The 21,831-nt window shown below is 40.2% G+C and overlaps 1 protein-coding gene across 3 annotated transcripts in view; it reads right to left on the bottom strand.

Moving 5' to 3' along the window:
• Positions 1-1,329: 1,329 nt before the first annotated feature.
• Positions 1,330-21,831, bottom strand: part of UBE2E1 (ubiquitin conjugating enzyme E2 E1) — a 45,447-nt gene continuing 24,945 nt past the window's right edge. For all 3 annotated transcript variants that reach the window (XM_058025001.1, XM_058025009.1, XM_058025016.1), the window contains exons 4-6: positions 10,245-10,377; positions 3,172-3,319; positions 1,330-2,244 (exon numbers count right to left, since the gene is read on the bottom strand). In XM_058025001.1, the coding sequence (XP_057880984.1) occupies positions 2,147-2,244; positions 3,172-3,319; positions 10,245-10,377 (379 nt within the window). In that variant the 3' untranslated portion in view covers positions 1,330-2,146. The remainder of the gene's footprint in view (positions 2,245-3,171; positions 3,320-10,244; positions 10,378-21,831) is intronic.

The raw sequence follows: 21,831 nt of genomic DNA, 5'->3' as shown, positions 1-21,831 counted from the left end.
TGGTACTGAGTAAAAATGAAACTTGCTGTAGTAGAGTTTTACACAGGGTGAACAAGCAAAGTACAGAGTATAACATAGTACCTAATGGCCAGAACATTTATTTGTTCTTCCTGTTCCACTGACTCAAACCCTGTTCTAGGTCATTGGGATCACCTGGCTTCTGCAAAACCAGAGTCCCTTCACAAGATAATGGAGAAAACTTATAATAAAGAAGAAAAACAAATTAGTAAACAAAACCATCGTTCTCTGTTCCTCTACAGCTTGCTGACTAAACACTGTACAAATCACTCGCCCCCACCAGTTAAAACAGTTAATTTGACATGTCCTGGTGGCACAAAGAAAGAAGCTGGCAAAAAACTACTGAGATTAAGCCATTTACCTCTTTACTCAGTAGAGAAGGAAAGATTAGCAGAAATGCTCCTAGTGTGATGTGGCTATGTACCAAACAGCTGAGGGAGCTCATACACCAAAACGTGCACTGTGTCAAATGATGGCAGTTCAGCCAATGAGGGTATGGTGCTACTACCCACCCGGAGAAGGAAAGGACACCTCTGATTAACAGATCACTTTGGACCAAGTTAGATTTGACAGCAAGAGAAGTATGTAAATGAAATACAGACAGATTTATTTTAAAGCCCCAAACCAAATCCAAGAGCACAGATGACCACCCAGCACTCACAAGAATGTCGCAAGGTGAAGCACTCGCCATGAAAAATGAATCTGTGCTTCCGGCCCTCACCTTAAGGGAGTGGTCAGAAATGCCATCTCCACAATTAACTGCCCTGTTGCTACACACCTCAATGCAAACACCATGTCTCTAGGAGATAATCTTTATAGGTAGTTAAAGGATGTACAGATACTCCTTTATGGTGTTGTCTGCTACCTTACCAGGACATGATTCCTTCTCTTCCAGGTGTGAATAGACCACCAGAAAAGCATCAAGACATTCTTTTCTTCCTTTTACTTCCTGCCTCTTTCCCTTCCAGATGGCTTACACTTTTCTGGTAGTACTTTCAAACAACATGCCAGTCCTGCAGAGGCAACACTGTGAAAACTTAAGCTAAAAAGTAACTATTGTGGACTCTGTGGCAAGTTACCTCCTCATGGCCAGGTCCCTGCACAGAACGCTTAGTGAACAGTTGTAAAGGTCTAATGCTGTCATTCACTGTATGGCTGTCTAGAACTGTCTTCCTAAAATAGCAGCAGTCAGTGCACTCACCTGCAGATCTCCCTTGTCCTCAATCACAGCATAAATCCTACAAAGCTTACAGAGACATCATTCTGGCAAAATGACAAAGTAAGGGACTAAGCAGAAATCTTTTCTTCTTCTTTTTTTTTTTTTTTAAACATCTTTTTATTAGCACAGTAACAAATGCAGACTTAAGTAGCCCACAACATACAACCAATCCACTGAGTGACTCCTATTCCACACCTTACAGTTAAACAGCTTAAGGTATTTCACTACAGGTTACCATAAGTCCTGATTAAACCCTTTATTCTTTTCACAAAGATAGATTGGCTTATAAAATAATACATTAACTACTTCTCATTTCATATATGAAGCCATATATCCACCTCTCAATATCACAGATCATGAGATGACAGTCTTTAAAAAGGATTTGTTAAATACCAATGTGCCCTCCATAGGGAAAAACAATCCCAACATCTTTTTACAAGAAAAAAAAAAAAAAAAGAAAAAAAGGAAACTCAACCCAGAACAAAATAAATCCCTCAAACCCAAACAAACAAAAAGCAAAAACAGTGTGTAGAGTCTTAAAAGGACTTTTACATAAATGTCAACCTATGTACCTGTACAAAATTAAGCTGTTTTAATCTTTTACATATTGCAAGCAAACTGAAAACCAAAGAAGTCTAAGAAGTTTACATTCTTCTCGGTACTATATGTGAGCTAATATTGCTGAACTAATTACAGTCTTAAAGTATGCTATTCCAAATCCTAGCTGTCTACTGTAGCAAGATACCTTAAGTTACAACAACAAAATCTTAGGAAATAAAAGACTGAATAAAATCTGTTATAGAAATACCCTACTCTTTACCAGCACCCTCCCACCCCCCACCCCTTCAAAATCATAAGCAGCTCTTTCCATCACAGACAAATAATGTAAGAGTTTGACGAAAATCCAATTTATGTAGCGTATCTTTTGGTCCATTGTCTGGCCATTCTGTCATGCTCTGCTCTGTTAGTCATATACTGAGTGGCAATGCTTCCAACCAGGGGGTCAGCTGAAAAGGAAACACAGCGCTAATTTCAGACAAGTTACCCAATAAAAGCTTTTAAATAAAGCTGAAGTGTAAATTTCATACAAGGCAAACACACAGGTAAGGTACATTGTAACAACCTAAACATACTGAATTGATGATCTGTATCTTCTCTGATTTTGTGTATTTATGGTAATGTACTAATCTGTAATTTAATAGTGTGAAATGCCAATAAAGTTTTAAGAAGTTTAAGGCACAACAATCAGTCATATTTTGCATTACTGAAGGTTTTCACCAATTCATGCATTTCAGGTTTATTTTATTCCTTCTAAGGGTGCCTGAGGTACTCATGCTAAGTACTTGTACTTGTAAACAATGTAAAGCTGCCTTCTAGGAAAGATGAAATCTCAAGCAGCGGTTTAGTACAAGTTTAGTACACTGTGAGATCTGGCCTTTCTCTCCTCTTTAGACATATAAAAATGCAACCTGTAAAATGACTTTGGAAGTGAAGACATATTCATCTTAACTTGTGCGGACAGTGGGTGGGTTAGAGCAGCAGTGATGACCACTTGTGGCATAGTCGGCCACTTCTTTTAAATGGATGATGGAAAGTAAAAGGTCAGCCCCCCATTTTCAGAGCTGTTTGTGGCTCTTCAAGCTCCATTACTGATTTACTGCAGCCCTAAAGAGCAGCAAAGGCTGCGTTTGAAAGGGGAAGGAGTTTCCATGCGCAGGAGGATTGCTTGTTTCCCCGTGGGTCAGCCTGAGGAGCAGTGAACAGCAGGCTGGTAAGGGATATCTCCCTCCACGGCCTCCAGCCCCTCTCTGACTGCCCCAGAGAGGGAAATGTGCTCCACACCGGAGGCATGAGCTGAGCTGGCCATACCAATGGAGTGAGGAGGGCCACATTGTTTAGCTGCTGGAAGGAATGCAAGGCGCGGGTGGACTTACCGGGGTTACAGTCTGTGAGGAGGGAGCAGATGGAGAGGAGAACTTTAGAAATGGTTAACGCTGGACTCCAGTTGTCCTTTAAAATGTCCAGGCAGATGACGCCTTGGCTGTTAATGTTGCAGTGGTAGATCCTTGTCCGGAACGTTACCTGCAAGAGAGGGGTGTGAGGGCTGTGAGGGCTGTGCGGAGGGACGGGGCAGCAACCCCGAGCGGGCAGCGCCGGGCCCCGGCTGGGCCGCGCCGGGCTCCCCGCGCCGCCGCCGCCCTCTCGCGGCGCAAACAAGAAAGAGCCGGGCTTGGAACAAACACGAGCAACACTCTCAGGAGCCGACTTCCACGGTCACCGCAAAACCCAGGTCGCGGTGGGTTTAATTTCTTTTTCCCACTTTTTTTTTTAATTAATTTTTGTATTTTTGTTCCCAGTGACAAAAGGGCCCAGGGCCTTAACACTAGCATTTTTCTCCTGGACTCCCAAGGATATGTAAAATCCTCCAGACAAGCCAAGGCACTTGGAATCACAGCTTCCATCACTTCTAAGAGGCTCAGCAATAGGAGAAGTTAGTTAGATGTACTTATTTTCACAATGTGACCGAGCTAGGCAGCTTGCTACAGAAGCTATCCAAAAGGGAAACACAAACACCAGGAGCTGTGCTCAGAACACCATGGGACCCGCAGAGAGGCCTTACCCTGACTCACTGAGTGAACAACGACAACAAATTTGGTGCAATTTGCATGGATTAGGATTATGAGCATGAATAATTAGGATTAGTAATATGAGCTGGTGGGTTCATGTCCTAAATCTTCAAAATTTGTCAGCTATCCACACCTAGAAATGTTATTGTCTGTTTAGAGGTCACAGGAATATTTGCAAAACACACTTGGTGTTTGGTATGACAAGAACACACCAGTGCTTTCTCTCGAGATGGGACAAGCCCACACACAAAACTTGCCAGTCAATCCTCATTTTTTCTACCGCCTTTCTGATGCAAAAAATTTCCCTGTGACCCTCACTCTCACAGGCCTGGGAAGCAGGCACAGGGTGGGGTGACAGCTACAGAAGCCTGGTGACTGGCATGTCCCCGTGCACTGAATCCATGCAGTGTTTCCAAGAATGCTCCCAATGCACAGAGCACATGGGCTATTTTTGGACTTGCAAAAGCGGTTACTTGTCACACAGGAGACACCCACACTGCATGCTTGGGGAGATTTTACGCTTTACTTCTTGTGAGCTGCTTGGATTTTGGATTAAAACAGGAAGCAAACAAAGGAAACCCCAAATCCCTGCACGTTTGCACACTATGGGGGAAATAGCAAAACGACTGCAAGAGAGCAGAGATGTGTTACCCTCCCACACCTTCTGCAAAAAGCTGCCACTCCAAAACCAAGAACTCCAGATGCTTTCTACCTAGGGAGCCTGGGAGGTATAGCAGACAAGAAGCCTAAATGACCTTTGTTTCCCAGATCATCTAATCTTTGGAGGAAAGGCAGCAATTACTCCCTGCAGTCATGTGGAAGTCCACGTGCACCAGCCTGAGCAGAGGGCGGATCTGCCCCTGCTGTACCTGCCCCAGCCCACACTGTCCAGGGCAAGCACATTCCTGGCATTGGCAGCTGCTGGCAATGGCTCTGCCTCGGGTTCCTGAGCAGCCCTCAGCCCAGCCCTGCTGCTGCTCAGTATTTGTCTTTGACCTGCACCTCTGGGCTCCTTCCAAGAAGGTCTCTAACTGTAAGCGAGGTAACCATTTTGACAGTTTGAACACCTCCAGAAGGGGAAGCATGGAGTATTTCCAAGCTGACACAACAAGGACCAAATTAACATAGGTCAACAATTCTAATTTGTAAAGACAGAAAGTTGTTAATCGTGATTCTCGGCACAAAAGCTAAATACTCTGTAAGACAGTCTCTCAGTCCAGTTGACTAATAACTGATAACAAAGCATGAATGCTGTTTGCTTTTAAGAGTAAGATTTACTTTTAAATTACTTTTCATGAAGGAGGGGAAAGTGAAAATGAAAGACTCCCATATACTCACAGAACAGTCTGGTTCCTTAACACACCTTAAGATACAATCCTTAAGGGATATATCTATGGCACTGAAAGCAGTTTTCTCCTGTTAGAGGAACTCTACCAAGCACTGTGGAAGAAAATCTAAATTTGTTTTCCTTTTAGCAGCAACTCAGAACTAGGATGGTGTTGGGCACGTGTAGTCCAGCTGTTTGCCATTTACGATTTTAGCTGATGGCACAAAAGCCAGCAGTGCAGGGAAAGCAAATGGAACTGGAAGAGGGAGAAACTGGAGGCTCACTTTAAAACAAACAAAAATATTTGAAGTAAATGCTCATTACACCCTTAAGAGGAAAAAACCCCTCACTCAACCAAGTACATTCAGACCAAAACCAAAAGAAACTGAGTTACTTGGAAGGTAGTGAAGAGAACAGCATGTGGAATAGCAGAAAAATATAGTGTAACTGAACAATCCTTTGGAAACGTCCCACCTGAGATTACATTAATGCAGTAACTGCATGGAGTTAAGCACAGCTTTTGAAAAGACATAAAAGAAGCTAATCTCAACCTTACCCTGAAGTGATAGCAGAGGTTAATTTACACAAGCAGCAGAATAGGAGTGGGTGGAAGGAAGTGGTTAGAGGTTATTAATACAAATGATCAAAGCACACACCCCAGGTCAACACAAGCTACTGTTTTCACCTCAGTAAATGAAATCAAACCCAACTATAATGTAACTCTTGGGAAAATGTCCATTGTAATAGTACTAATACTGAACTCTAAAAGTCTAATTTTACTTCTTTACTGGATTCTCCTAAATACAGGCACACCCAGCACATGCCTGACTCATTTGCTATCTGAAACACAGGCAAAACCAGAATACAACACAAAATAAGAAAACTTAAAAAGCAGAGAACAGATTAACACTAACATTTTCAAGGTATTGTGTAGAATGCTCAATTAAAAGCAAAAGAACTCAATGAAAGAGAGTATCTGTCCCTGTATGAGACTTCTCCCACTGAAGTTCCTTGTACCATGCAACGCATTTCCAAGTCAAATTTTAAGATCTTTCATTTCCTCAACTTCAAGCACAGTAGTGCAGCCCCTCTTAATATCCTCACAGGAATCTAAATATCACTTGTAGCAGAGTCTTTTGGCTCTCCTACAGGAAAATCCTCTCCAAGCACATTTGCTCCAACATACTGAATCAAGCCCTCAACTGGAGCTAGACCCAGTCCTCAAAGGCTGCACCTGCATATCCTTCATCACACATCTCTAAGATGCTCATCAACCATACTGCATTTGTCAGTGTTGATGCCTCAACACCTTCTCTCACACATATTCCTAAGGGCTTGGAAGCTTGCCAGGATGACCATTTTCACCTAATTTTATTTAAGAAAGTAAATCCTTTAATGGCATTTTAGTTTCAGGGTATGAAATGTGTTCAGCTACAGGCACTTCATCATTGGCAGCCCACCATGGCTGGAACTGTCCTCACAGGAGTTACCAAAGACTCACAGAGGTTTTCTCCCACTGGTCTTACAGGGCTTACCAAGGAAGATTCAAGGCTTGCAAGTCCTTTTTCCTTATAGAGCTTCATCTTTTCAGAGATCAAGGCTTTTAAAATGACATTCTACTCTATTTTAACATGACTCTACTGTTCTGAGAGTGCTTATCATCAAAGTGATGTACACCGGGTTTTGTCTCAATTAGCTGTTTCTTTATTTCTTGCCCTAAAAGGCACTTACAGGAAGGCTACTGTAATTACATTAGCCTACCACTTAAACATGATCCACAGACAGTATTTACTCTCTACTGCAAGTAGCTGGACAGTCTGAAATCAACAAAATAGCAGGAATAAAGCAGGAGCAATATGATAATCATATTTTCCACATTACCACTGATTAACACCAGTGTAGATTTTAATACAGGAGCAGCTTTGGTTCTCAAAGGATGGTTCTTCATTTCAACCTGAAGTGTGCAAGTAGAAAAAGTGTGTTCTGTTATAGCACCACCATGCTTTCTCCTATATATCATCTCAATGAGACTGAAGTTACACATATTTTACTTCCATGCCTACATGTGGTTTGTAAACTGACTTGGACTTTGCTAGATAAAAAACTCCATTTAAATGAAACTGCTCCAATACAGTGAATCACCACTAAACTCACCTTTTAAGGCCTCAGCAAGTGGTACCTATCTGTTTGGTGCTTTAATCCCACCCTTCTTTTCACCTGGGTGAGGGTTTAGATGCAAAGCTAAAGACAAAGCGACCCCAGTGGGAAGCACGGAGCAGAAAGCAGAGATGAGCTGGAATGACATAACTGTTTATTTGGTTCTGCATGGGGGAACTTGGCACACAGGGCTGTCTCAGCAGCTCTGGCACTTACAGCGTGGTCTTGCAAGGGATGCTACTTGATCCTCGAAGCAGCACGGTGGGAACACATCTGAGAGCAAGGGCTGCAACTCTGACTGCGCCATTTGCACCACCTACCCTGCCTGTGGCAGATCCTTCTACCCAGATGGAGCTGCTGAAGGGAGAGGCTGCAGAGTGGATCTCTGACTGCAGGCAGTGTCAAGGCCTTTCTCCTGGGCAGGACAGCCAGCAGGCCTGCCTGCAAAAGTGCTGCCCAGGTGGAAAACCTCCTGCAGCAGCTGGCTGAGCAGTAGGAGGCAGTGAGAAGCATGTGTGGCATCAGGGCTGCTGAGGAGGAGTTAGACAGCTGGTTCCAAACTGCACTGGACCCACATCCTATGGCCAAAGAGCCAGAAACTCCCACCAGCACACAGGCAAGGGAGGGGGGCCAATAATGCAGAAGAATGGAAGCTTGCCATGGCAAGGACCTGCACGAAGAGACTTCCCCCAAAGACTGAGGTGTCCCCACAGAACCACTTTGCTGCTCTGAGATTGGAAACACCCATCCTATCAGAAAAGGCACTAAAGCCAAATAAGGCAGTCCTGGGAGGGACAAGAAAGGACTCTGGAGCATGGACAGTTTTTTTCATCAATCCTCCTGGTCAAAGGGAAAGGGTTCAACAGGGCTAGTGAAATCTAGCAAACCAACAAATGGTTATGGACTGGTACCACAGCCAGTTTGGCTACTTAGACCATGGGACTTGCCTTGGGAAACCTGGTCTGCTGGGCACTGATGGGATCTATCTGTCAGAGAAGAGGAAGGAGCCTGCATGGATGAACAAGAAGATCCTGGACAAACTCAAATACACAAAGGAACTGTACAGAAAGTGGAGGCAAGGACAGGCAGCCTAGGAGGAACAGAGAGAGGTGGGCCTGTGAACTCATGAAGTTCAATGAGCCCATGTGCAAGGTCCTTGTACCTGTGTCTGGCAATCACAAGCACTTGTGAGACCCCATCTGAAGTGTGGCATCCAGCTCTGGAGCCCCCAACACGAGAAGGAAATGGACCTGTTGGAGTGAGTCCCCAAGACAATCAAAAGGCTGGAGCACCTTGAAGACAGGTGAAGAGAGGTTGAAAGAGTTGGGCTTGTTCAGCCTGGAGAAGAGAAGGTTCTAGAGAGACTTCAGAGTAACCTTCCAATACCTGAAGTGGCCCACAGGAGAGCCGGGGAGGGACTCTCTGCAAGGGCATGGACAAGGAGTCATGGCCTTAAAATGAAAAAGGGTTAATTTAGACGAGATATTAGGAGGAAATCCCTTATTGTGAGAATGGTGAGGCACTAAAACAGGTTGCTCAGAAAAGCTGTGGATGCTCTATCCCTGGAAAGGTTCAAGGCCATGTTGGATAGAGCTTTCAGTAACATGGTCTAGTGGAAGGTATGTCTTCCCACAGTAAGGAGGTTGGAACTAGATGATCTTTAAGGCTGCTTCCAACCCAAACCATTCTATGATGAACAAGCCTGAGCTGATAAATGCTTCTGACCTGTAGCACAGAAAGCAAAGGTTTAACAAAGCACACATGGAAAAGCAAAAGATTGCTCTTTAAATGCTTACTGGGCTCACAACATAATAAATTGCATACAGTTGGTTGGACAACAAATTATTCAGCAAATTAAACAAAAAACCCAAACCAAAAACAAACAAACAAACAAACTACTTCAAACTGAATTAAATTCTGACATGAGAACCATCTGAGAATGCCAGAGAATTTCCAAAAAGAGATGGACAGATGTCAGCAGAAAAGCACTAGAGATGTTCTAAGGCTGAACATGCTGTTTGTGAATTGGAGCCCTATCTTAGAGGTAGAATTTAAGGATCTTCTACCAGAAATCCTGAAGTTATGTGAGCAAGAACAGGCAAACAGTTTCCTTAATTTGGCAAGCTTGTATTAATTTGTCTTGTGTAAGTAATTAGCATTGCTCTGTTGAGATGGATGATGGCCTGAAGAGGTCCTTTCTGCTGCAGACTAGACCAAAGTCTGAAAGATGTGTAGTCACTGGCATTTATCTCATCAAACAACTTTTAAGTAGAAAGTTAAACATGCACATAAATGCTTTCAGATACAAGACAAACACCAAGTGTATGCACAAGCACCTCCTGTAACCCAACACTTTTCCTGTGGCCACATATTGGAATCACCAGATAATGTTCACATGCACTGGTATTTGCCTTAGAGCACTGGAACACAACAACACTGGAATGTAAGAGCTTGACAAATATAACACACCTACAGAAAGTTTGTTACTGTACAAATAGGTGAACAACACAAGTGTACAACAAAACTGGAAAATTAAATACTACTTTGGTGGCCAAAACACATGTAACTCATGCTTACAGTACCTGAGTTGTTTGAGAAATAAGTATTTGTAGCATTTCTCCTCTTCTCAAGTTTATTTACTTTTCAGTTTCTCAGCCCTGTCCTAATGCTTGCACTAAATGCTTAGGACTTATAAACAGAAGCAGGAAGAAAGAAGTCAAGCTCTAGGATAATTATCAAGAGGACTGGAAAAGTTGTTAACATTAGCTAATAGAAGCTCCTGTAACGTCTAAAATTAGCTTAAGTTTGTTCTTAAGAAGAGTGGATTTCAGATGGGCTGTGTTCCATTTACACTGCAAACTATTAATGTTCAAGATGTCAGCTACAGGTCTCTTACCTTTGGAGGCTTGAAGGGATATTCAGGGGTAAATGTGATGTCAAGGAAGAAAACACCTCCCTCATAGACTGAACCTGGAGGTCCTAGAATGGTTGATCTCCATTCATAGATGTTATCACCTTTGGGGCCAGCACTAAGAGATAAAAAAACCAAAATAATTTAGAAATATTATCACAGCTCAAATAAATACAACTTCTTACATTCTTCAAGTATGATATAGAAGAAATATTTCAGTGTTACTCTTATACACCACCTGAAGTAGAGACAGGGATTAAAAGAACATTGAATGCTTTCAAACACTCAGAGATCTTACCTGAACTTATCAGTGTTCCAGACTGTTTAGCAAAGCTGAGAAACCAGAGGTGGGGTATGGTTTCCATTTTCTCTCTCTTGATAGTTACAAGAGCAGCATTGCCCAGAACTACTCCTAAACATACTACACTGTCAATACAATACAAGGGCTAAGTTTCAAAGAACAATTTCCTACTGTATTTCAGAAATGGCTCTTCCATCTCTGTCTTAATAAAACTGTACCACATTAAAGACCATACTAAACAAATTAAGGATTTATGCTCATTTTATGAATCTTGTGTGTTCTTTAAAATTAAAATATATCCTGCATTATTGTTAAACAAAGGCTCAAATAGTATAATTGAATGAAGCCAAATGATGATGCTCTGAAATGTCAAAATTTTCTACACTTTTATCATTTCACTGCACATGATCTTATCGTGTTGATATTGCTTGCATTGTGGAACTGTGTTTTTTAGGGGGAATCAAAATCACTGTGCCAAATTAAAACTTTCTCAAATTAGCTCTGCTTATTTGAGATTCTGCCTAACCTGCCAGCATGTCACTATAAGCAGCACAAACTAAAGGTGTTGCAGAGATTAAATGTCTGCTTGGTAAAGTTAGTTTTACTGATATCCTCAGACACTTGTACTCGGTAGTGTGCCATATGTCACTGAGTATTTCTAAGTACAGCTCAACCTCTAGAGCCATTAATTGTGTAGGACTCCTTTGCTGGCTCTTCCCTTCTGTACTGCAACGGTAGTGTTTTGTTTGTAAGATGCCAGAGCTGGAAAAGCATTTGCACAACGGGAAATGCTGACACAGCTTTTTCCATCATGGATGTACCATGGTTTCAGACATCTCTTCTCCCCTTGTTCTGAAGGGGATGGATATTAACGTTCCTAATACAATGAAAACTAGCCTTGCTCTTCTTTCTTCCTTCTTTTAACGAGGCTCCTCTAAGACAGAAGGTAAAAACCAGGCTCTTTTCATATTATAATAATCACAGAGCAGTATTACTTGAGAGGGAAGGCAATACAATGAATTCAATATACACATGACAGTGTGCATTTGATTAACATGAAGGAAACCAGAGTGATCACTAAGTGTTAATAACAATGTTACAAACAGAAATACAATTGCAAGAATATAAACTGTCAACAGTGATCAGAAACTTTTTTTTCCCCTGCTCTTCCCAGTACTGGTGAACATCTTGACAGCAGGGGAGTCAGGAGAGAGAAAGGGAATTAACTCTGTTATCAAACCTAACTTTTTTTTTTCCAGATTAACCTAATAATAAAATTTCACAATATATTGGTGCTAGATAATTCAACAGCGGTGAAGTTATGACTAATGCATGCTTCTAGGGAAAGGAAAGCAGTAGACAGATTCTCTGCAAATGATGCACCAGCCACAAGGGAAAGATTTTTCTCTCCAGAACACAAAACCCCGCACAGCTCAAGATCAGTATTAAATTAAAGTAAAAGCCATTCCATCCTGAACACTCCTGGCATCCCACTCCACCTTTATGACTTGTCCCTGTCCTATGCAGGTCCATATATTAGGGCACTCAGTACTCTCCAGCTACCACTTGTGCATTAGACTGGAAAAGTGTTGTATTTCAAGGGAAGCTCTGGCTCTGGAAAGACACCAACTTAACTGTGCAAACTTACTGAAAAGGACTCTCTGGGGCACCCTTAGCCACCGCTCCAAGGAATCACCTCTTTATGTACCTATTAGCAACCTACTGACACACTGTCATTACTGCAAGTTGGCCGGCAATCATCCTCCCTCCCCTGAAGGTGGAGCTACCGAACGGGAACAGGCACTTGAACTTCGTTAGCACCGACTTACTGTTGGAATTTATATCGACACAACTGCCAACGGAGAGCACTTCAGCACTCAAGAAATGTGATGTGCCATTAGCACTGAATACACCCCTCTGAGCCAATGAGAAATATTTCAACATTTTGCATTTTATTTCCAGCTTCAGCCCAAGGGACTGTCAATAAAAAACTCCCACAGATTTAAAAAATATATTATCATTAGTAATAGTCTTAGAAATCTCTTGTATCCTATTAGGTTTCCAATTAGAGCTATCACTGCACACAAGTAATATACTGCCATATTAAGAGTGCACCATCTTTGTAAGACATCAGTAGGCTTTAACAATGATGTGCTAAGCTTTCCTTTTAAGCTTTTCATAATTCAATTAACAGCGTAAAATAGCTGTGCATGTCCAACTTTTACACATTAACATTGATTTCTTATAAAAGAAAGACTGAAAGAGGATGATGCAAGTCAGCTTCAAGTACGATACTCTTAGATTTAACTTAGGATTAGTAATACCAAACAGCTCATGAAGACCCAGTGAGTAATAGAAAAGTGACAATACTTGACCACAGTGTAAGAACAGTGGCATTAACTATTGGTGGAGATATGGAAACTATCAAAGGCTAAAGATTACATTCTTTGTTTAAAATCCTTGCAATTACGTGCTTCAAAAAGAAATTCACTGATGCATGGACATAGGGCTCATTGGCACAGCTGTCACCTTGGCTGACATGTGTCACCACTGTTGAAATTAAGTGTCTAGATCTACTAAAGCAACGCTTTAAAGCTGTCCAACGTATGACCACTAGGAAGACAATTTTAACCAATTAAATAGACATTGTTTCCACTGCAAGATGAGAGTACGTGCGCAACAACTTTCTGTATTAACTCAGCAGCCCACAACCTCTTCACCTCCAAAGAAAGAAATGAATAAAAGACCAGCAATACAGAGTGAAAAATGACTCCAAAAGAAAACTGAAAAGATCCCAACCCATTATTATTCTATCAAGCAGCATGTGTTACACTTCAGTGCAACTGAGATCTCTCTTGGAAAAACAGTGATATATTCTGTGAAGATGCACTGCACTCACTGTAACGACTGATCCTGATTGTTCCCAATGATGCTAGCTTATCCCCCAGATTGATGTTATGACAAAAACACTCCTTGGGAAACCTCCCAGAGCCAAGGTACTGTTCAAGGAATATCTAATTTTCCAAGTCTAGAAGCAGGAAAATGCAAGGCATTACCTCCTGGTAAACCCAAGACAGAGAAAAAGAGCACAAGTGAGACCAAGCTCAAAGTCCTGCAAGGGCCAAGTCCTAACCAGCATTGAGCTGCTTTGGAAAAACCTGATCTTGCTCTGCCTCTCTTTGCTGGCAGGCGCCATTTTCTTTCCCAACTTAAAAATCCAACAGGTAAATAAGAAATGCCTGGAGCAGAGGCTGGGGAGCAGAACGATTCCTAGGCAAATTAGCTGCAGATGCCCTGCAGTACTGAGCAACTGTAAACACAGAACTCTGTCTCAGAGATTCAGTGCTCATGGAGAAGACACACACACACACACACACACACTCACACACTCTTCCACAAATGGAAAAAGCTGAAATGACAGAAAGTCTGCAAAAACACCCAGCCTGTGGCTTTTTTGTATGAAGCCTGCCAGATATAACCTCCACCACAGGTCTGCAATACAGGATACAGGATACTACCCTGATTATTTTGCACACACAAACTCAGCTTCCTCCTCTGCCCTGGCATCCTGGGCACATCACCCAAAATATGCCTATGCCACAAGGGAAGGCAGCACTTTTTGGCATTCATCACATATAGCTAATGTATGAAAATCCCTGGGAACACAGTGATGGTACTTTCCAGGAGAATGACTCAGTAAGACTCCATTGTTTATGTAAACATGCTGGTTCATTTAGAAACTACCTGGTCCTTTCTAGGAGTTCACCAATGCTAATGTAAGTGCTCGCTTTAGTGAAAATTCAGACTAGCAAATAGTTTAGTTTCTCTTCTTTGAGATACAGAAGGCACAATAGCAGATCACTGCAGTGATAAATCAAAATAGCTGATGCTACAGACACTAGGTTAATACCCTGATATACCAAAGCAGCACATATTCCCTTTAAAAGCTAACTAATTTAGCAGAGTAGTTTAGAAGTGCCACAGACTGCTATCTGTCAGCATGATGAGAAGAAGGGCAATTCCCTGGTATGATGAACGAAATAACACTTAATGAAAACCTGCAATATATTTCAGGTAAAATTGCAAGTAACAAACCCATGAACTCATACACCAACTACTCCATATCCCTAGGTGCTATTTTTGAGGCTATTTTGCCCTAAACATGAAGAGTCTGATGCTAGTAGCTAAGCTGCTTTGAAGTTGCACACTTGGGGAAAATAAACATAAATTCTAAAAACACTGCAGACATGACCTTTTCCAAGGGACATAGCTCAAATCAGAAAGCAAACAACACACTAATGCCACATGGGAGTTTCAAGGTGGCAGAGAATCTAATGATCTCTAAAGTAAAACTTCACATTACAAACTGACAGCAGCTTTTTTTTTTTTTTTTTTTGCTGTTGCTTTATTCTCTAGTAAGAAACAGTTAATGGCTGAACATGGAAGTGCCTCTTAGTTATGGACTTACTAGGCAGCTTTAGGAAACAGCTGACTGTTAGAAATCCCTTTCCTTTCCCCACTCCCCTTTTTTTCCCTGTATTTTCTTCTCCAAAGATGTAAGCCTAGAACACATCAGAAGTTATGACTGCCAGGCAGGTAGCACATCATTCTCACATGGAGTTCTGTTGCACCTTGATTTTTCTGAGGAACCCACCCCACTCCTGACCTCGGGGTAAACACACTTTCTTTTCTCATAGCCCACTGTGTGGGGCCACCCTTGAACTTGCTCACTTATTTTGTTAAGCTGAATCCAGTGGAGAGATTGGAAAAGCACCCCAGAAATACTGGATCACTGGGGGAGGCAGGTGCCACCTTCACAAAGAAGCAGGACAGCTCATCATCTTAGCCATTGAAAACAAACACCAAATCCTCAATTCAAAGAAATTTTGCCCTACAGATCTTTAAGCAAGCTGTCTTAAAATAGGTGTGTTGAAGGACAGAGTGAAAACCCACAAAACAAAATGCAGCTAATCCTTTGGCCCAAACTTCACTTCAAAACCTTCATATTAATGCACAGTCCTAATTTTAGAAATAAATTGTCACCTTCTGCACATGCTTTAGCTATCAAAATCTATTATTATTATTTTGATTACTATAGCACCAAGACACTCCATTCATAGGCAGGACCCCACTATGCCAAGCCTGCTACAATACAATCCAAAGACCTGTGTACACAATTTAAAAAGGTTTTTCAATTATAAAATAAGCATTAAAACATTACACAGTTATTAGGAAGAAATCCAAATAGACAAAACAGAAGCAATTAAAAGGATACCCGGGGCCATCCATTTAATTACTATTTTTTTGGCAAAGTAGTTTAAAAGTGAGATGCCTCTCATTTTTAAGTCAAAGAATGGAAATTAAAGGAAAATAAAGGAAAAAAAATAATCACAACACAAGAAAACACTCCTGGGCAACTGTGGTAAATTAAAGGTAACTTACTGAATTACCACGTGCCTACATGAATCAGCAGCAATTTTTGCCCACTGTCACGACACACAACCAAGCTGCTCCTCTGTGTTAACATAAAAATGATGGATTGATATTATCAGGTGAAATTCCTGCAGGCTCAATGAGAGGGAAAAGACAGCAAGAGAAAAAGCTGCAGCCAGCTTTAGTTAAAACATAAGAAGGGAGCAAGGGAGGCAGAGAGGTAAGTGAGCAAAGATGGAACATAATATTGTTACAGCAACCCAAACATAAAGTTTTGAAAATAGAACTTAATTCTCCTTCTAGTTCATATTCAGGAATATGGTTCTCCAGTACAAAGCTGTAAATATTATTATTTTTGTAAGTCATTGAATGTATTGTGTTTTCTGTCTTCAATTTAAAATGCAGTCACAATATTATTGCATGAGCATAAGTGCCTTAAAAATCTCACCACATTTCCAATAGAGTTAGAGATAATATCATTCCTCTCTGCATTTCATACACAAAATTTCTGTTTTAACACCTGGGAAAGCTTTTCCCTTAAGTATCAGCCTAATGTAAAATTAGGAAGGTTTGAACAATTGCACAAAGCTTAAACTGGAGGATAAATGGTGCAGTGAATTACTTTCTTGCTAGGTTAAAAAAGGAACTAAATAACTAAATAGCTCTGATAATGGAGCTGATAAGGTGTAATTCGGGGATTTATGGGACTTCAAGGAAAACTGATCACGGGGATTTCTTGGTGGGAATATACAAAAAGAAATTATTACATTTCCAATTTATATAAAAAATACTTGGCAATAAGATCACACAACAACCAAGAGTTACCACAGCCAAGATCTCATTCTTTTTCTATTACAATAGGAACAGAAATGCCATGGGGTACTTGCAAGTTTAGGACTTTTACCTGAAATATTTCAGTCTCTGAAAAAGATTACTGAGAAGTTACTACTAAGCTACCTGGTGAAAAGGCCAACCCTCTTACACAATTGCACTGCAGAGTCTGATTTTTAAACCAGGCTCTAAAGATTTAGAATAAAATCTCAGTTTTGACCTCAGGGAGGTCAGGAAGAGACTTGTGATATTCTCAGGAGTGTGCTGCAACTCTATTTAGTTTAACAATAATCACTCCAATTTAGGAGCAAGTCCTTATAAAAAGGTTCAAGAGAAATTAATCCATTTAGCATTGGTTCCAAAATTGAAAGTAAATCCAGCCTGCTCAGTTCTCAAGGGTTTCAGTTTTTCTTTCCAGTGGCTTCTTTGTAGCCTTCTCTATGCAAAGTACTGGAAGTTTGTCCCACTACACAGGGGGAACATTTTCAGTATCAAACATGACTGCAGAAAGGCTGTTTCTCTAAGTCTGAGACTTTAGTATGTACAGTACAGAAATACAGAAAACGCCAGACTAAGTAACGAATGAAATTATTTTCATTGTATGCAAATCTTTTTGTTTTCTCCTCATATATTTAGTTTGAGGCTGTGAACAAAAATTAAATAAATTAAAATGTCCAGCTTATATGTGACCTTACACATCCCATTAAATAGTACTTGGTATAAGAAACAATGAAACAAATTGGGAAAGAGTAACACAGAATCTGACCCACCTAACAATAAGCAATTTCTCATTTAAAATGACAAGAAATGTGATGGTAGAATCTGAGGTCTGCCAACATAACCCCATGTTATTTTTAAATTGGTTTCCTTCCTCCATTTGTCTGTTGACTATCAACTACCAACATGGAGACAGAAATTACTGCACATCATCAGACCTCATTTCCAAATTATTTATGTATTTATAGCACAGATATGTAATTTACAGTTGGTAAGCAAAACCAGGCAGTTTCACAAATGCACTATTTCTGCAACTACATCATTTTTAGGGGATGTCTTCATATTCCAACAGGTTTTTGGAAATTGGTGTAGAAATATAACTAGTGAACCTATTTATTTCTGCAACTTTAATGGCTGCATAAAGCAAGCATACCCTAAACTGGTTGCCTAGCATCAAATTGACAGACCTATAATTAAAGACAAATAAAAGACAATCAATATTACTGATAAATATGAAAGTTCTTGTTTCACTAATCTCAAATGTGGTATATTCCTGAAAAGAAAGCAAATCTACTTCCTCCTGGCACCTACTGGGATATAGTAGGTTCTTCATACATGGAAAGGAAACTACCCCCTCTGAAAACTAAACAGTTCAATAATATCCCCTTCCCCTCCATAAGCTCCAGAGGTGCTACACTGAGTGATAACAGGGCTCTTTCCTAAATACTGTGCTTCATCCATTAAGGAAAATAGAAATCTACCACAATTAACCTGCCATTCCAGAATCAAGGTGGGACCTACATCTGTGTTTCTGTCTATCATGCCCATCTTCTGTGCTGTTCTCACCAGTCTGAGAATATGGAAGGTGATCTCACTAAGCAGATAAAACTCCCCAGTACATCATAAATATTTAGGAGCCCTGTAGTACACCAATTGTAAAAGTAATCAATTTGAACCCACATGATCTGGACACTTCTGTCTCTTCACAATTTGCTTGCCCTGTCAAGGAAAAAAAAATAGAGAATCCCACCTATTTCATAAGCCTACCTATCCAGCACCAAGCTAACATAGTGGACTGTTTATTTTGGACTTTATCATGCTTTTGCCCTATAGATTTCATTATAATTCTGTAGATCAAGAAATACATACCCTAAATAAATTAAATTGAAAGGACAATGTCAGCTACAAACCAACTTGAAAAAAACAGCCCCAGAAAGTTAAAGATGCTGTGTAACAACTGGCAAGGTACCTCTGCTATGCTGAAAATTGAAAGCAAACAAGACTCTTGAGCTTCCTCACACTAATAAAGACAAGGTTCTTGAGGCTTCACCCAACTGCCTCCTTGAGCTAACTTTCTTACTTCCACGGGGAGGAAAAGGGCTACTTGAAAGAGATGAGTCAATTCATTTCCAGACTAGAGATACACTACCATCTCTCTTGCACTGAATGGAGGAATTCTGCCTAAAGTCTGTACTAGGAATAGATGAAGTAGTATTTTAAGATTACTAGTTTATATGCAATTTCTAAGTTTTCAAGAGAGCATAACCTAAGGGAAAAAACCTTTCTCCTGTACCACAGGCACCTAAACTGTCCCATCATCTACGTACCTACCAACCAACTTGCCCTAAAAAACATGTTACAAATTAGAACAATCCATCAGCCAATCAACAAAAAGTCCCCTTCCCACCAGATGTATGATAAGTAGAGTCAACATCACTTAACCAGGGAAACAGGCCATCCCATTATCTTGGCTTCCCATCTTTATATCCCTTCCCATCAGCATACCAATGCTGATACTGGTAACATTATGTTGAGGAACAAAATGCAGTATGTCTTGAAGGACATATCTTAAAGATACATGAAAGATAGAAAGAAAAAAGAGTCTAATCTCCATGTCTTCCCCTTTTCCTTTGCCTAGATTAAACCTCCTTTCCTTGCCACTCACTAAATAAATCAAGATCGCTGCATTTGAATGAACCCATTTCACTGTGGATGCTAACAGCAAAACTACACAAACGAGCAAATAACAGCTCAAAATTTGGTTACTCTTCTCAAAACAACAACAAAATATTCTCAATTTTGCTGTACTACCCACAGAGAAAATTTTTCCTGATTTTCACAGTTCTAAACTATTGAAATTACCTGGCAGAAAGTAAAGTAATTTGAAAACACTGTCTTTGAGTTTTGAAACTCTGGCATGCACAGACTACAAACAGAAATCTAAGATGAGAGTTTGCTTTAAGTAAAACAAGATTACCTACACTGTAATACAGCACAGCTGCCAGCCAACTACATAGCAGCCACTAAAAATTGTTTATATACCACTGCAAGTTGTTCCCATTAATAACATGAGCCAGTCACAATAGCTAGCTGACATTTACTGTAGTAGATACAAATATTTCAAAGCTGGTTAGAGAGAAAAAATTTCCAAAAACCCTCAAAAACCTATCAAGAGATTTAATAAGAAAAATAGAACTTTGATTTTTCTACAGCATATTCACATGCATAAAGGATAGCCTAAACAGGTGCCTGCAGTGACTTTCAAACTTTTGTTTATTTTTTTGTTTTCAAAGTATTAGGAACATTACATTTAATCCTCATTAGGAGCCACAAGAGGACTAAGCAGTGCTCTTAAATGATGCATCCAGTTTTGTGGCCAACTTGCATGCCTTAACTTGAAGAACACATACAGTCCCTTCACAAATTATCTTTTTTTCTTCAGAACCCTATTTGGCAATTGATATTAAGCAACTTCAGCATGCATTGCAAAAAATGTCATAGATGAATTTCAAACTTCCCAATACCTTCACTTCATGACCCTTTTATTTGGAAATGTCCAAATGTCCCAAATGTAAGGAAACATTAATGACAATGAAGCAATGAAGTGACAAGCAATAATAGTTTCAAGTTAGGGCATTATGTCAGACCTTTTATGAAAAACATGTTACATTCATACAAGCCAACACTTGGTGTCTTCTCCTCCCTGATTTCCACCAAAGAGAGATGACCTAGCAACAATTTAATATGCTGAAAGACAACTCCCTTGAGGGGCAGTTAAATTCTGCTGACAGAGAACAACAGCAGGCAGGGAACAGGGAATTGCTAGGGAGCACAAGAAATTCAGACATCCCCAACATCACTCCTGGTCCCACAAGGCTTAGGAATTTGCTTCTGCAGCTGATCACTGATATCCTTAAGTTTAAACTAAATTTAAACTTTTCAGTGCCATGAAGAAAAAGAAAATCATGCTAAATTCATACTTATATTGTCTGAAATCACTCATGTTAAATAATACTTCATGTTTGTTGCCATGGAGGCTTTTCTAGTCATTAAAAAAGAAAGACATTTTCCTCACAAATTTCTGGTGCAATCCAAGAAATACACAAAAAAGGGTCTAAAATATACATTTCTTCATTGGATGGTGGTAAAATTGAATTGGTAAAAATTCTAGCAAGAGGTTTTCTATTGTACAGGCAGAAGGAGGAGAGCACACCTCACAGAAACATGCACGTGTCTTAGAGACAGAGAACAGCATACATTTTCTAACCTTTTAACCTCAGTATCGTTGCAAGTTATACTTTGAAGCAAGAGTGACAAGATTAGGCGTATGTTTTGAGAGCTGAGCCTTGCTTTTGTTATGCTATAACCATTTCCATAATGCCAAGGAAACTGCAGAACTGACACAGACAGCGATAGATGAGCAGTTTGCACCTAATATTACACTATTAAGTTTCTGAACACTAACTGAACACGTTGCTTCTAATTAGGCACAAATATGAAAACAACATAATAGCACACAGTGGTATGGCAAAACACCTGGAAGAACTGCCAGCCTTAATACTCATGCTTGATGCAATTTTCCATACATAACAACATAAGAGAAATAAATCTCCCACTAGCTACAAATTGCAGGGTTTTCAGGTATGAAGGTAGGGAAAATATCTCTAATCACAAAGAAAAGTGATTTGTTTCCAGTCACCTCAGATTCATTCACTTTGATTTTTCTTATTAAAAGGCATTTCAAGTATTTCTTGTAGCGAAATAAAGATGTTCAAACAGCAATACATTTACAATGTAAATATATTTACACTATTTACACTATGTTGGAAAATTTCTCATCCACTCTAGATAACCCCACCTGAACTTTCAAGATAAAATAATAAGCAGGTATTGTTTCATTTAAGTTTCTATGTCAAGACCTCAGTTCAGAAAGGCCAGTAAATACAACTCTTAGAGTACACACAAAAGGCCTTCTCAAAAAATTAGTGAGAACAGACAATTTCCAAAGGC

Source organism: Melospiza georgiana, chromosome 1, assembly GCF_028018845.1.
Source record: "Melospiza georgiana isolate bMelGeo1 chromosome 1, bMelGeo1.pri, whole genome shotgun sequence".
Taxonomy (NCBI): domain Eukaryota; kingdom Metazoa; phylum Chordata; class Aves; order Passeriformes; family Passerellidae; genus Melospiza; species Melospiza georgiana.
Note: the sequence above shows the minus strand (reverse complement) of the source record. Positions and strands in the feature narration are given on the sequence as shown.